A 17,070-nucleotide genomic window follows, 5' to 3' on the forward strand; every position below is an offset into this window, starting at 1 on the left:
CGTGGGCCGTAGTTTGCCCACGGCTGGGCTAGGGCATCATTTATCTTTTTAAAGAAACACTTTTGGTTTTGTTGATGTTCTCTTTTGGTTTCCTTTTCAATTTCATTGATTTCTGCTCTAATTTTTAATATTATTTTTGCTTCTAGTTGTTTGTATTTAATAAGCTCTTATTTTTCTAATTTACTAAGGTGGAAGCTTAGATCACTGATTTATATATTTTATTTATTTATTTATTTATTTATTTATATTGAATCCATTGGGGTGACATTGGTTAATAAAATTATATAGGTTTTAGATGTATAGTTCTATAACACATCATCTGTATAGTGTATTGTGTGTTCACCACTCCAAGTCAAGACTCCTTCCATCTCTATTTATTCCCCTTTTATCTTCTACTGCCCCCACTCCTCTTTCCTTCTGGTAGTCACCATACTATTGTCTGTCTATGAGGTGGGTTTTTTTGCTTGTTTTTTGCTTAATGCCTTCACCTTTTTCACTCAGCCCCACAACTCCTTCCTCTCTGATAGCTGTAAGTTTGTTCTCTATATCTGAATGTTTCTATTTTGTTAGTTTATTTTATTAATTAGATCCTGCACATAAGTGAAATCATATGACATTTGTCTTTCTCTGACTGGTTTGTTTCACTTAGCACAATACTCTCCAGGTCCATCCATGCTGTCGCAAAAGGTAAGACTTCCTTTTTTATGGCTGACTTGTATTCCATTGTGTAAATATTCCACAGCTTTAGAAAAAAATCCAGTCTACCTTCTGATGGGCACTTGGGCTGCTTCTACATATTGGCTATTATAAATAACAAGAGGCCCAGTGCATGAAAATTCATGCACTGGAGGGGGGGCGTCCCTCAGCCCAGCCTGCCACCTCTCACAGTCCGGGAGCCCTCAGGGGGGGGAGGCGACCTGGCTATCAGGAGAAGGCGATGCCCCATCACACCTCTGTTGCTGCCACTGCCGGCAGTGCAAGCCTCGGCCGGCCCTGGGTGGCTGGGCAGCCACCATCTGAGGCTTGCTTGCACCTCAGGCTGGCCCTGGGCAGCTGGGCAGTTGACAGCCGAAGCTTGCCTGTGCCTCAGGCTGATCCTGGGAGGCTAGGGGGCTGAGGGGACTGGGGGACTCTGGAGGTAGGCGCCCCGGCAGGGCCGAGAGGATTGGGCGCTGCCATCTTGTGGCTGTCACCATCTTTGAGGGTGTGGCAGTCAATTAGCATATCCCCTCCTTATTGGCTGTGGGTGCCACCATCTTTGAGGGTGTGATAGTCAATTACATATTCCCTCCTTATTAGGTGTGGGTGCCACCATCTTTGCGACCACATGAGGGTCAATTAGCATATTCCCTCTTTATTAAATAGGATGCTACAATGAACCAAGGGGTGCATGTATTCTTTCAAATTAGTGTTTCAAGCTTCTTAAGATGTATTCCCAGAAGTGGAATAGTTGGGTCATAAGGCAGTTCCATTTTTTATTTTTTTGAGGTAACTCCATACTGTTTTGCTGCACCAATTTGCATTCTCACTAAGAATGTATGAGGGTTCCTTTTCTCTGCATCGTCACAAACGTTTGTTGCTTTTTGTATTGATGATAGCCATTCTGACAGGTATACAGTGATATCTCATTGTGGTTTTCATTTGCATGTTTCTGATGATTACTGATGTTGAGCATCTTTTCATATTTCTCTTGGCCATCTGTATGTTCTCTTTGGAGAAGTGTCTATTCAGGTCCTTTGCCCATTTTTTAATTGGATTACTTTTGTGGGTTTTTTGTGTTTTTTGGTGTTGAGTTGTATGTTTTTAATAAATTTTGGTTATTAAACCCTAATCAGGTGTATCTTCTCTTCTAATATATTCATTCAATGCTAAAAATTCCCTCTAAGCACTGCTTTTGCTACATGCCACAATTTTTAACACATTGCGTACCGCATAGAAATCTCTAAGACATACACCAGGGACTGCACGTTTTTGGGCAAACTGCGTGTTATTTAAATCATCATAACTACAGATCATAATGCACTTTAGGTGTTGTTTTTCAATAATTATAACATTTTTATTTACAAAAACAATTAAACAATTAAAGTTCCTAGTACTTTTTTAACATATGGTACTGCGTAAAACATTTTCCTCTATGAAGAGGGACCAAACAAAATTTACATAAGTATCTAGATTTGCTCCTTTTTCCATGGGTGGCACAAACTCTGCAGGCTCTCGTAGGAAATTTTTCCTTTCCACTCACTGGAATACACGTAGGTTCATGCTGCTTCATATCACCTGACAACCTTTTGGGTGGATCTTTACGAGGTGCTCTCCTTGTACCCCCAGGGGAAGGGCTGGACAGATTTGTCTCTGGTTCCGGAGAGCCTTCATTATTGTCATCCGTTATCCAGTCTCTCGCCACCGATAGCAGAAACTGTTTATACTTCATTTTTGCTTGTGGATTGAAGACGTTGTACACTCTAAATGAATTGAAAAGTCCACAGTTTATAAGGTACAGCACTACTTTTTTTGTCCATTTCATCGTTTTCCTTAGAATGGAACAACACGAAAGGAATTGATTCGCACGGTCAACGCCTTTCATGTGGGCATTGTATTCCTTGATGCAGGTAGGTTTTACAATATTCTCTCCTGTTTTTCTATTTTTTTTTCCTGTTGTCGAGACAGAAGTGTCATGGATCGTTGATATCATTTGGACAACCCGCTTGTCTTTCCATGCTAGGAGAAGAATATTGCCTTTTCTGGAAAATATTATGTCACCTTTCTTCATTCTTGATGTTTTCATTTCCAAGTTTGGCGGTAAACCTCTACTCTCCCTAATAGTCCCACAGACTCTAGTTTTGTTCTGTAGCAGCAATTCAGCAGAAGATGTAGCATTGTAATAATTATCCAGGTAAATATGGTGCCATATGCCAAGATAGGGTCCAAGGACTGAAAGAACAGTTTCTTGCAATTTCCTTCCTTCAGCGCCCCACAGTGGACAAGACAGTGTGTTGACATCTAAGGTCCATAACAGATGGTGCGTGAAAAATGAGAACACTCGTGAGCGGTCCTTAACAGATGGCGCGCTAAATACGAGAAAACTCCTGAGCGGTACGCAATGTGTTAATAAGTTGTATTTTCATTTAGTTCAAAAAATTTTTAATTTTTTTAGAGGTTTCTTCTTTAGCTTATGTGTTATTTAAAAGTGTGTTGTTTGATCTCCAAGTATTTTGGAATTTTCCATATTTCTGCTATTTATGTCTGGTTAATTCCATTGTGATCTGAGATCATGGTATGATTGATATTCTTTTAAAATTTTTAAGGTGTGTTTCATGACTCAAAATATGGTCTATCTTGGTAAAAATGTTCGATGTGAGCTTGAGAAGAATGTATATTCTACTGTTGTTGAATAAGGAAATCTATAGATGCCAATTATACCCAGTTGATTGATTTTGCTGTTGAATTCAACTATGTTCATACTGATTTTCTCTCTGTTGGATCTATCCATTTCTGATATAAGGGTGTTAAGTGTCTAATTATAACAGTGGATTTATCTAGTTCTTCTTGCAGTTCTATCAGTTTTGCCTCATGTATTCTGATGTTTTGTTGTTAGGCACATACACACTAAGGACTGTTATGTTTTCTCAAAGAATTGACCCCTTTTATCATTACATAATGCTCTTCTTAATCCCTGCTAACTTTCCTTGTTCTTTTTTTTTTAAATATATTTTTATTGATTTCAGAGAGGAAGGAAGAGGGAGATAGAGAGAGAAAAACATCAATGATGAGAGAGAATCACTGATTGGCTGCCTCCTGCACGTCCCCTACTGGGGATTGAGCCTGCAACCTGGGCATGTGTCCCTGACAGGAATTAAACCTGGGACCCTTCAGTCCGCAAGCTGACGATCTATCCACTGAGCCAAACTGGCTAGGGCCGTGGTTGGCAAACTGTGGCTCGTGAGCCACATGCGGCTCTTTGACCCCTTGAGTGTGGCTCTTCCTAAGCCTTAGGAGTACCCTAATTAAGTTAATAACAATGTACCTACCTATATAGTTTAAGTTTAAAAAATTTGGCACTCAAAAGAAATTTCAATCGTTGTACTGTTGACATTTGGCTCTGTTGACTAATGAGTTTGCCAACCACTGGGCTAGGGCATAACTTTCTTGTTCTGAAGTCTATCTTTCTGAAATGAATATAACTACTTTCACTTTATTTTGATTAGTGTTAGCATAGTATATCTTTCTCCATCTCTTTACTTTTAATCATGTGTCTTTATATTTAACATTTCTCATAGATAAGTCTAGGGTAACTCATGTTATTGTAAAGGAATAAAGTGAAATTCTGATTAGTTCATATTAATATTTATCAAGTCAACAGAGTGCTTTTTGAAGAGAGTGCAGAGGGTTGAGAATGCCATTACACAGGATGTGTTAAGAGTGTTATGCTTGCAAAAGTATGGGAATCATTCTTATCATTAAGCCTGCATTCACCTGCACAGGTGAAAGATGAAAAATTTCAAAACAATATTCCATAAAACAAGGCAAACCAGTTTTCTGTGTTGATATATTATAGATTTAGGCAACTGGTATTCACAATCAGGTTTTCTTAAATTCTTTATGTGTCAAATAATGTGCAAAAATACCTTTGCTCGAGAGGAATCTGCAGATGCTCAAAATATAATTGGCCCAGGGAGTTTATGCTCATCACAACCTCTTCTTTAGACACCAAGTCTACTTTGAATGGGTTAGCTGTGATATGACACTTTAGATCTGCTTTTTCATCTGCTAATATGAGATTGCCTGTATCGCCTGAGCATGAAATCAGCCTAAAAAACAAAGCAGGAATAGAAAAACAAATTATTGTAGGTTTACATGGCTCAACATATTTCTCAATTCAAATTCATTAATTAGTAAATCAATATTCATGTGACACAGCATAGATAAGGCAATGGAGAGCCATAACTGAGAGCGTGGGCTTTGGTGTCAGAGAGCCTGGATTGAAGATAGCTTAATGCAATAGGTATATAACTTTGGACAAGTTAATCTTTCTACTTCACAGTTTCCTCATCTGTAATGTAAAAATAATAAAAGCAAGAATAAATAGATCCAGTCAAGATAAACGTGGTACTTGCATACTCCCATGACATAAAAAATACAACTACAGAACAACTATCATTCAGAGCCACCTGAAATCTAGCTGAATGGAGTCCTACAGCTAAGGATATAAAGAAGAAGCCACATAGAGATTGGTGGGAGGGATGGAGATGTGGAATGTGCTGATCCCACACCCACATGTGGTGGACAAAAATCAGGAGGGATATCTTGGCTGCAGAGGTCCTCCCTGAGGAGTGAATGGTTCCAGTCCCACACTAGGCTCCTGAGTCCAGGGTTCCAGTGCCAGGAAGAGAAGTCCCCATAATTTCTGATTGTAAGAACCAGCCAGGATTGTGGCTGAGTGAGACAGAGAGCTTCTGGCGTCCCAGGTAGTTCCTCTTAAAGGGCCAGAACACAGACTTACTCAGACTCACCCTGAGTTCCAGCACTGGGGCTGTAGTTTGAAAGGCACCAGGGTCATATGGAGAGGAACTGAAGTGTCTGGCATCAGGGTGAGAGCTGGAGAGGCAGCTTTCTCCCAGACAGAAGTGCTGGCAGAGCCGAAACCGGTTTGGCTCAGTGGATAGAGCATCGGTCTGTGGACTGAAAGGTCCCTGGTTTTGATTCCGGTCATGGCATATACCTGGGTTGCGGGCACATCCCCAGTAGGAGATGTGCAGGAGGCGGCTAATCGATGTTTCTAACTCTCTATCTCTCTCCCTTCCTCTCTGTAAAAAATTAAAAATATATATATATATTTAAAGAAGTGCTGGCAGAGGTTATTGTTCCTCTTCTAAGCCCTTCCCCCAGAGAGTTGGCAGGCGGGGGCTATATCTAAGTTTCCATCAACCTGGCTATCACTGTTCCTGACCTGGTGATTCCCTGAGACCCCACCACACCAACTTGCAGGTCCAGCCAAGGTGTTTCCAGTGGCTTTTCCACATGAAAGACCAGTCTTGGCTCATGCTTCAGACTTTCCTAAAAATTCTCAAACAAGCAGCATCCAGCCTCAGCGTACCCTATACCTCTCTCCAAGTGGCCTCAGGCTTGCAATAGTGGCAGCCAGCCTTGGTTCACAACTTGGCCTCTCCTGAGCATCTCAGAACAAGTAGCAACCATGTGCAGATTGCTTTGTAGCTCATGCTGGGTAGCCCCAGGCAGATATCGGCAGTGGCTAACCTTGGCCTGTACTCCCCTCGGGAGTGTGTGCTGACCACCAGGGGGTGGTGTGGAATGAAGGAAGGCCCTGGCTGCCAGCTGGCAGCCGGGGGAAGGAAGGCCCCAATCGGCCCTGATCACCGGCCAGGCCTAGGAACCCTACCCGTGCACAAATTTTGTGCACTGGGCCTCTAGTACTACATAACTATATGGCCAATCGAACTTCCATCTCAGCTAGAATCAGGAAGTTGGGTAATCAGAAGTCACTGTGGCAACTGGTTGGGCTCCAGGATCATGCCACTTAGCTACAATCCAGAGATCAGGAAACCACTGCATTAACCAGTGTAGCTTTAGAGCCATTCTATATCTTCCAAATCCATACCAGCAAAATGGGAAACTCAGTTCTGAAATCAAGATACCTGTAAATGCATCTGATTGATGGGACCTGCCTGACATCTGAAACTAGCTACATGGGAATCTGGGAAATGGAGAGATGTAGTTTTTAGCTCTCTAGTTACTGCAATAGCCAAAGGCCTTCTACAAATGATTGGAATAGAAGCAGAACCAATATACCATATTTACTACATAAAGCTGATATCACCCTGACCCCCAAACATGGCAAAGACAGCACAGAAAAAGAAAACTACCGCTTTGACAAGGATTTAATATCCAAAATATATAAAGAACTCATACAACTTAATACCCAAACTAATTAAAAAATGGGCAGAGGACTGAACAAACACTTCTCCCAAGAAGACAACATACAAATTAATGGTCAACAGACATATGAAAAGATGATTAACTTCACTTGCTATTAGGAAAGTGCAAATCAAAACTACAATGAATATCACCTCACAACTGATAGATCGATTATTATCAACAAGATAAATAATAACAAGTCTTGGAGGGGTTATGAAGAAAAAGGAACCCTCATTCACTGCAGTGGGAATGTAAACTGAGGGCCACTATGGAAAACAGCATGGAGGGTCTTCAAAAAATGAAGAATATAGTTACCATATGACCCAGCAACCCCTCTTCTGGGTCTACCCAAAAAATCTGAAAATATTTATTCAAAAAAATATATGCACACCTATGTTCACTGAAGCGCTATTCATGATGGCCAAGACATGAAAACACTGAAGTGTCCTTTGGTAGATGATTAGATAAAGAAGATAGAGTACATATATACAATGGAATACTACTCAGCCATAAGAAAAGATGAAATACTGCCATTTGTGACAACATGGATGGATCTTGAGAATATAAAGCTAAGCAAAATAATGATTTCATTCATGTGGAATATAAAACTGAAAGTTACAAGTAGACAAACAAGATAAACAAACAAAAACTTATCACCACAGACAACAATATGGTGGTTACCAGAGGGAAGGGGAAAAAGGGTAGTAGAGGATTAAGGGAGTCAAATATATGGTGATAGAAGAAGATGTGACTTTGGGTGGTGGGCACACAGTGAAATATACAGATGATGTATCATAGAATTTTACACTTGAAACCCATATAATCTTATTAACCCCAATAATGTCAATGTCACCCCAATAAATTAAAAAAAGAATATACACACAAGAAAACTACAGACCAATTTTACTTATGAACACAGATATAAAAATGTTAAGTGACCTACTAGTAAAATGATTCCTTTAGGATAGTAAAACATAATATAGTATGGTCAAGTGGAGATGTGTGTGTGTGTGTGTGTGTGTGTGTGTGTGTGTGTCTTACATATACAATCATTTGCCAAACTGCAAAGCCTTGAGAACAGTTTCTTTTTAATTCCCATTTCCTAAATATTGGCATATAGTAGTGGCTTAATGAATAGACATATTTTAAATTTATGATGGTTCTATCATAACTGAATTAATTTCTCCTTATAACCTACTGATCTTTTATTTTCATTGAAATAATAAAAATTATTTTTATGGAAAAATAATTTGCATAAAACTATGATAATGTAGTGAAAATTAAAGCATCTGGCATAATCTTATATTCCTTTAGGGGAATAATATGAAAAAATAACAGAAGTCAACAGGCAGAACCAAGCTGAGATATCACTGGAAAGTGTGCTGAGAAGTGATAAAGATTCTGCAGGTATATGAAAATGCTTTAATCCCCAAAGATTTTATTTCACCTAGAGACTGATTGTTAATTAATCTCTGCTCTAAATCAATTAGATGTTACACTTCTAAGACTACCCTTAATTAAAAGTGAGTCAATCTAACTGTAAGCATGGGAGTTTGGCTAGTGTATTAGATCTCTGGAGCCCTGTGATAATCAGAGTGAGTAAATGAAATAGCTCTTCTTCTATTTGCTCCCAAAACTCTGGCTGATCAACTGTTTGCTTTGTGAGGAAAGAAGGGATCAAAAGCTCCGGCTCTATCCTTTAATAAGTGTTGATGAGTCAAATGGTAGATGAGAAAACAGAATGGATAATTTACAAAATGGAAACTAACTCTGCAAGCGATTGTGGGTTTGACAAACTATGAGGTGTACACAAAATCTATTACTCAAAGTATGATAAAATAACTCAGTGAGGGTGTACTCAAGATATTCTGATCCTTGGCTTACCTTACAGTACTTGGTTTGCTTGTGATGACATCTGGGACTTCATACCTGGGCTTCAGGGGAGTTTCTTCATTGATTTTAAGCCTGAAAATATTTCCCTCTATACCAAAAACTTCAGCCAAAAGAGGAACCTGGGCACAGACATATGAGATTAATTTCCATAGGTTAACCCAGTGATGATCAGTTCTACAGTCAAATGACAATAATTAGAAAACTATGTTTGAATTATTACAGGCCAAGCAAACTGGAGAATAATGGCAATCATGAAGAAATAAAGCTCCCCAATCTATGTATGTACTTGCTTGGCTATACCTGTGAGAGACAAGAAACATCTTCTATGTGTTGTATGGCTAGGAAAACATAATTGTCTGGACCAGGACCTTCAAGAGTATAAATTATTAGACTATAAATTATTAGACTATGGTCTCTATTAATTATTATACTGGATTACACATATAAACTGAAACTGCTCTTGCAAAATTGGGACATATGACCACTGTATCTCTGACAAACTATAGATGTCTAGAGAATAAGAGTTTGATGTTAAAACTAGAGTAACTGGATTCCAGCTGAATGAAAGATGAAGAGTAACAAGCCATCCAATAGAATAGAATAGAATAGAATAGAATAGAATAGAATAGAGAGTAAAACAGTGGTCATTGGGGCTCTCTAGTATAGATATATGAGGCTTGTTACATTAAAATCAAGGTTCTTCCTGTACATCTGAGCGTATGGCCTTGGGAACTTTCTCAAGAGGCTGGGATAGTCTCTGCTTTCTTAAGAGGCTTGGATTTTCTCAGCTTTATTAAGAGGCTTGGCAACTTAGGTAAAATTCTGCTTACAATGGGAGATGGAAGCAACATAGAATTAGAAAGAGAATACAGGATTTGAAAAATAAGACACAAAACAACAAAACCCAAGAGAGTAGAAGGGGCTTCATTAAGGTTACAAAGTGAGGCATTTAGATCAGAGAAATATTTTAAGATTGTATTTTTCAACTGTTGTGCCATGACACACTGGTGGATTGCAAATCCTTAAGTGTGATGGCAAATTCGGTTATTACTGGGGACATTTGTTACTAGTTTGTAAAATGAAAGGCTAAGCTGGGTAGGTTGTGTGACATAGTATAGAGCAGATGCAGTGTGTAAGTAAGAGATAGGAAGTAGGAGAATATCAAAGCAGCGCCAAAAAAAGCGATGTTACTGGAACCTCACTTTGGGGAATATAGAAAAGTAGTCAGGGCACTTAAACAGTGATATGACACTGAAGAGTGACCAGGTAAACAGTGCAGTGGCTGCTTTTACAGACATTTTAAAGACAGGGTTACGTTGTAGTAGTAATCATATTGTAATTATTTGCCCCAGATTTATTGAAATGTAATCGTGAAGGAAGGCCCTGGCCAGCAGCTAGGGAAGGGAGGCCCTGGCCCAGCAGCAAGAAAGAAGGCCGCAGCCAGCAGCTAGAAGGCCCCGATCTGCCCTGATCGCTGGCCAGGCCTACGGACCCTATCCGTGCCCGAATTTCATGCACTGGGCCTCTAGTTGGTATATCACATTGTATAAGTTTAATGTGTACAATGTGTTGATACACTTATATACTGCAAAATGATTACCACCATAGCCATAGTTAACAGTGCATCATGTCTCATAATTATCATCTTTTTGTGGTGAGAACATTTAAGATCTACTTTTAGAAACTTTCAAGTATATAAGAGAGTATTATTAACTATAATCACTATACTGTACATTAGATCTCTAGAAGTTATTCACCTTAGAGCTGAAAGTCTGTAGTCTTTGACCAACATACCCTCTTCCCCCTGACCTCCATCATACTGTAATTCTTGAGTAGGTGTTTAAAGTTCTTTTATATATTTGAATTAGTGTGCTGTCAGAATTCTAAATTTGAAAATGTATCCAAATATAAAGCTAAAATCCTGTTAGATTACACATTCTTTCCCAAATTAGACATATATTTCTATTGCCCTCCCAAATTCAATTCAACTAACATTTACTTGTTATCTAATACTGTGATGCGCTGTTCGTTGCGAAAAAGATGGCTGTACTCTTAGGGAGATGGTAATTTAGAGACAAAACATACATAGTAAACATAAAGCATTTTATGCTGAGCTAGAAGGACAAGGAATGTGCTGTGGGAGAACAAATAAGGGGAATATTAATGATGATTCTAAGAAGAGGGGTTCTGGGAAATCTCTCCGGAGGAAGATGGACTTGAGCAGGGCCTTCAGGGACTTTGGGAGGCAAAAATGGGGGGAAAAAATGTTAGAGGGTACATGGGTTGTCTATCTATATATGATTAACAAATTGTGTCTAATTTATGCACTCAGAGATCCTACTATTTTAGTGAAATCGCTTTTAAAAAATTGTTTTTTAAAACCAAAGACTGGTCTGTATGTTTTGTTCTTGAAGCTGCATCCTAGGGAAGAATCCGAATTATATGAGAGGAGGTAGCAATAACCCTGCTTTTACACAATAACCTTATGCAACCAAACTTACAAAGCCCCATTTTGTTGTCTTTTTAACTTAATTAAGCAAGCCAATTTTTCCAATTAGGTTAACTCTTTTTAAGGCCAATATCTAGACTCATTCTTATCTTTTACCACCAACATAGCTTCATGTTCCAAGCACATAATTTCCTTAGTATACATTTGCTCCTATGATCTGTTTCATGCTGTTTTTAGTGGCTTAAAATTTTTTATTTAAACAGCAGTGGACGCTCAGAAGTTCAATAAGAAAAGCTATTCAGGTTGAACACAGTGGGGAGTAGCTCACAACCCTGACCTTTAAGCCCCCGCTCCTCTCTGCATGGAGTGTGAGGCACCTCCACGGAAGCCTCAGGGCTCTGTGGATGACAGTTTATGAACCACTTCCCTGGGCTTCTTAACTGCCAGTTATTGCCCAATTCTTCCACCAAAACCTTGCTCTGTCAAGAAGTCTGGCCCTAGTCAGTTTGGCTCAGTGGATAGAGCATTGGCCTGTGGATTGAAGGGTCCTGGGTTTGATTCGGTCAGGGCACATGCCTGGGTTGTGGGTTCAATCCCCAGTGTGGGGCGTGCAGGAGGCAGCCGATCAATGATTCTCTCTCATTATTGATGTTTCTCTCTCTCTCCCTCTTCCTTCCTCTCTGAAATCAATAAAAATATATATTTTTTAAAAGTCTGGACATGAATGTTTTATTCTATCTAAAACATTAAGAATTTCTAGATATTCCTGTTCTCTAGGGACCTGTCTGGACATTTATTAAACAATAATATACAAATAAATTATCCATTCTCTTCCTCTTATTAGTGATGATTGGAACTGACAATGAAAAATATGTTAAGATAACATTTAAGTTAGATCACTTCAATTAAGATTTAGTGTTAATACTTAGATAATAGTAGCAGTTACACTCAAATTGCAGCAAGATGGATTTATGTAAAATAAGTAAAGAAATATATAACATTTTAAATGAGGTGAGACAGCATGGGCTTTATACCTTTAAAAAGTTTAAGATGTGTAAATGTCCACCTACACAGAGAAGATGAGATAAATCCTCAGAGAAAGGAATGTATTTTGGAGGTTCCTTTTAGTAAAAGTCTCTATTTGTTTTTTTCATAAACATTTATTCAGAGGTATACCTCTCATAGTTTGGTAAAGAGTATTAATTCCCTTTTCCTATTTGATTTCTCCCATACTCAATACAAAACCTGGTCTGTCATCCATAAGTCTAGTTTTTTTGGCTATATGGGCAAAAATATTAGACAGGTTGTAAAAATCATGGCAGTAGAAACAGTCTTGACTATGTATTCTAGTGGCTTGATCATAATTATATTAAAACAAAAATTTTTTGCTCTAGCTGGTTGGCTCAGTGGATAGAGTGTCGGCCTTTGGACTGAAGGTTCCCAGGTTTAATTCTGGTGAAGGGCATATGCCTGGGTTGCAGGCTCGATCCTCGGTAGGGGGCATGCAGGAGGCAACTAATCAATGATTCTCTCTCATCATTGATGTTTCTATCTCTCCCTCTTCCTTCCTCTCTGAAATCAAGAAAAATATATTTTTAAAAAACCAAAAAACTTTTTGTTCACCCAGAACTGGGAATCACAACTACTAGAGACTGTGACTGAGTTAACAAATGCCCCTAAAACACACATTTAAAAGGCAGTGGGTATTAAAAAGGGAAATTATGACCTCAACAAGTTATCCCTGATGGACAGAGTTCTTGTTTTTCCTCTGGCACCAGGTCTCTCTACTATACTGTATGGAACATTTAACCTAAAAGGCCTAGAAGAGTGAGCAAAAACCTCTCTCAGCAATAACCTCTTGATCAAGACCTCCAGGGATGCAGAAAATGGTCTAAGATTTAATTAAATTGCCGTAGGGAACCAACTGTCCCTTTCATAGTTGCAGCCAGTTGGTTGATTGCAAGCACCAATTCTCTATGGAGAATGTTAGCAAGTTCGTGCGGGGCTAATGCCCATTCTCCAAGTACAATTAGCCTGTCCAGGTGTGCTTCTGACTGTTTGGCCAGTTTCCAAATTAGCTGCCTGTTCCTGGCCATTTCTGCAGAAACAGTGTTGGTTAAGTGGTAGTTGTGCCTCATCTGCTGAGGAGGTAGCTGGTTAGGCAAAGTCCTATGTTCATCAGGCTTTGATGAAGAGGCAAGGGGTTCCTTCATGGAGCTGCTCAGATATATCCCTTCATCCTTGGAGAAGCTGCTAGAAGAGTTGTCTCTGTTGAAAACTTGCAAACAGGCTGCAAAAGAAAGTAAATGTGTCATGAGAAAGCATCAAAATTAGCATTATGAAGTAGGTAAAAGACAAGATATAGCTTTTTAGTTAGACTCAGAAGACAGCATAAATTTCCCTGCTCTGATGTCATAAGACTAGGTCTTCTATCTTTTTCAATCCCGGTCAAATGTTCACTGAAGGTAAAAAACTGAAACCACTACAACAAAAAACAGTTCTAAAAAAAGCTGTCAACATTTTATTGATAACTCCTTTCTTTTTAGATTTTCTTTTGTAAGCTTCTTTATCAAATATCTACCTTATTATTCTGTCATCAGAAATAGGCAAGATACTACACTGGGACCCTACTGAGAAAATATATGCATTTGAACCTGTAACCATTTCTTCTTCAAAGCCTAGATGTCCAGAGCATGACCTGAAGATAATACACAGGGTAATACTTAAGCTTGTATCATAACACTAGAGGCCGGTGCAGGAAATTCATGCATGGGTAGGGTCCCTAGGCCTGGCCGGCAATCAGGGTTGATTGGGGCCTTCTGGCTGCCGGCCGGGGCCTCCCTTCCCTGGCTGCCGGCTGGGGCCTTCCTTCATTCCGCGCTGCCCCCTGGTGGTCAGTGCACATCATAGTGAGTGATAGAACTCCTAGTCTCCCAGTCAAACTCCCGTGGGGACATTTTGCATATTAGCCTTTTATATACATAGATTACTGTGTCCCAGGAACATCATGTTTGCTATGACTGAATTGTGTGTCCCCCCAAATTCATGTATTGAAGCTCTAACCTTCAGTGTGATGGTATTTGGAAATGGAGCCTTTGGGAGGTGATAAGGTTTAGATGAGGTCATAAGGGTGGGGTCATGATGGGATTAGTGCCCTTACAAGAAGAGACCAGAAAGTTAGCTCTCTCTCTGTAATGTAAATATACAGCAAGAAGATGACAATCTATAAGCCAGAGATAGAATCCCCAACAGACACCTAGATTTTGGATTTCCCAGACTCCAGAACTGTGAGAAATAGATGTTTTTTCTTTTAAGACATCCACTCTATGGTATTTTGTTATGGTAGCCTGAGCTGACTTAAGATAATGTTGAATGAAGCCTGGTTGTTTCCTGATTGCTTATTAAAAGGCAGATTGGGAGTTCGGTATTGGGAAGAAGGATTTCAAAAATTAACAACAGATCTTGCTAACAAGGTTATTGCTTTAAGAGTTTAAAGGTGTCAGGGAGGCAGGCACTAAGAGTGCTGGTTTTGTCAGAATCTGTCTCATCAGTGAAATCTGAGAACTACAGCTGTGAGCTGAATAGGATCCTCTTGCATTTTAGGCTCTATTTCTCTGAACCTCAAATAAAAAGCTGTTATTCTGAATAAGTGGATGTATGCAGCTTGTTTTAAATCTTCAGACTACACCCATACCATAGGCTAATGTGAAATCACCATAAAACACCAATCGCATCCCAGAAACAAGCTCTAACAGAGACTCCTTGACTATGCAGTAAGTGAGATACAAGGCTCAGACAACTTCAGAGATTACTGTCTGGATCTTTTTTGTCCCTATCAAACTGACAGAGGGCATAAGGTCTTAACCCTATCAGTCATCTCATTAAAATGGAGTTCAGCTCAGAATTTCAGGGTGACCTCCCAAAACATATACATTTACATGCATTTGCCTGAGATCAGGGTATGTAGATTCCCTAGGTGGCCCTGATATTTCCAATACCTGAAAATGAGGTCTGTTTCAAGGGGTCCTCGAAGTTCTCAGTCTTGGGAGCCATGTTGCTGACATCTGGATAACTTGTCTTTGCTTGTTGGGCTTCTCAGTTTGACCCTTTGAGCCATGTGCTGTCTTATGCTGAGATCCTGTGGGTCCTCCTGGACTGTGGTTTCTTTTCCATTGAAGGCATCCAGATCTGGTGGGTTCTGGTTCTAGCACCTGATCTGAACAGCATTATCCCTCACATTTTCAGGATCCAAAGAGAGGTGTGTGGAGAGAAAGTGATCTATAGTCTGAAAAAGGCTGTATGTGGGGAATCTACTACTAATTGCATGGGCACCAAGCTGTATTGAGAATTTTCATTTTGGCCCACCCTGGAATACAGGGTGCTTTTGCCTCATTTACTTTGCCTCAGTGTGTGTCATCATGACACTGGATTGTTCAGGTGGTGCTCAATATACTAAGCCTCCCCAAGGATGGAAAGGGATGGCATCTACAACTTCCTAGGGTTAGACACACTGGGGACGGGAAGGAAAATGAACAATGATGGGCAAAATGAGACAGGAAAGGTACCTGACTTTTGGTAGGAGGCCTAATGCCTCCTGGAAGGTCTCTGGTGGACTCCTTGCATTTCCTGGAGCCAACTGCCTCTGCTGACCCTGAATACAGGTGTTTGGCTGGATGTCAGGCAATTAGGCCACGCACAAATGTCAGGTGGCTCTCTAGGAAAGAAATTAGTGCTGCCCCATGTTTTCCCATGAACAGCTATCAAATTAGGCTACAAAAGGATGTATAGTTTGGAAGACTTCAATCAGCAGTAGAGGATCTGTAACTTCAGGGATATCATGAGCTGAGAACTCAAAGGGGACAAATTCCTCCAGAAAAAAATGGGTGGTGTAAGAAGCAGCACTCAATTTTGGAGAAAGGCTAACCGTCCCATCTGTGTAGTTAAAAGAGATAAACTAAGTGTACTGCCACCATAACTACATCCTCAAGTAAACAGAAGTTGGGGACAGGGAACAGGGATAGAGAACACAGAACTGTTGATATGATTCCAGTCTCTACTTTGAATTCGGGCAAGAAAGCTATGTCAGACCAACTGGCGTGGTTCAGTGGTTGAGAGTCTACCTATGAACCAGGAGGAGGTCATAGTTCCATTCCCAGTCACGGCACATACCCAGGTTGTAGGCTCGATCCCCAGTAGGGGGTGTGTAGGAGGCAGCTGATCCACGATTCTCTCTCATCATTGATGTTTCTATCTCTCTCTCCCTCTCCCTTCCTCTCTGAAATCAATAAAAATATATTTAAAAAAGAAGATAAAAAGAAAGCTACGTTAGAAAATTCCACACCTATGAAATAAGCTAACATCTTTAGCACTTCCTAAGTAAGGTAGCCTTCCTCATTGTGTAATTACTCCTTCTATCTGAGAATAAGTTGGTGGCCTAAATTAAAGGCCTTACAAATGTTACAGAGAACCCGGTTTTGCAGGGTAGTTTTTGTTTTATCTTCTCAGAGGAGATTCCTCAGTGTGGTACTATAGAACCAGAGCTATGATAGTTGCTAGGAGACCTCTCACAGCTTTGCAGTGGAAGTGGGGATTTCATCTCCATCTACTTCTCAGAACTGGTATTTTTTAGTGAGTGGGTGGAGTTACTATCCAAGCTATTAGGGACCTAGACAACATGGTTTTAAGTATGTCTTTCAGTTTTATGAGTTTCCAATTAAGCCAGATTAGTCTAGGAGGCCGTAGAAGCTTAGGATGCCTTTCAAAGATGGCAGAGGATCTGGAAACGAGGGTCAAGT

At 39.9% G+C, this 17,070-nt stretch overlaps 1 protein-coding gene across 5 annotated transcripts in view; it reads right to left on the reverse strand.

Annotated features, from left to right (window-relative positions):
* The window catches only part of GANC (glucosidase alpha, neutral C), an 81,875-nt gene that overhangs the window by 59,560 nt on the left and 5,245 nt on the right, over positions 1-17,070 (reverse strand). For 2 of the 5 annotated variants that reach the window (XM_070424506.1, XM_070424515.1), the window contains 2 exons: positions 8,818-8,945; positions 4,626-4,808 (listed from right to left, as the gene is read on the reverse strand). The exons of 1 other annotated variant lie outside the window; for it this stretch is intronic. In XM_070424506.1, the coding sequence (XP_070280607.1) occupies positions 4,626-4,808; positions 8,818-8,945 (311 nt within the window). Of the gene's footprint in view, positions 1-4,625; positions 4,809-8,817; positions 8,946-12,315; positions 13,566-17,070 lie in introns of those variants that run through there. 2 more of the 5 variants (XM_070424522.1, XM_070424541.1) reach the window with 2 other exon arrangements.

This window comes from Myotis yumanensis, unplaced genomic scaffold, assembly GCF_028538775.1.
Source record: "Myotis yumanensis isolate MYYU_CA2020_CCGP unplaced genomic scaffold, mMyoYum1.0.hap1 SCAF_1, whole genome shotgun sequence".
NCBI classification, from domain to species: Eukaryota; Metazoa; Chordata; class Mammalia; order Chiroptera; family Vespertilionidae; genus Myotis; species Myotis yumanensis.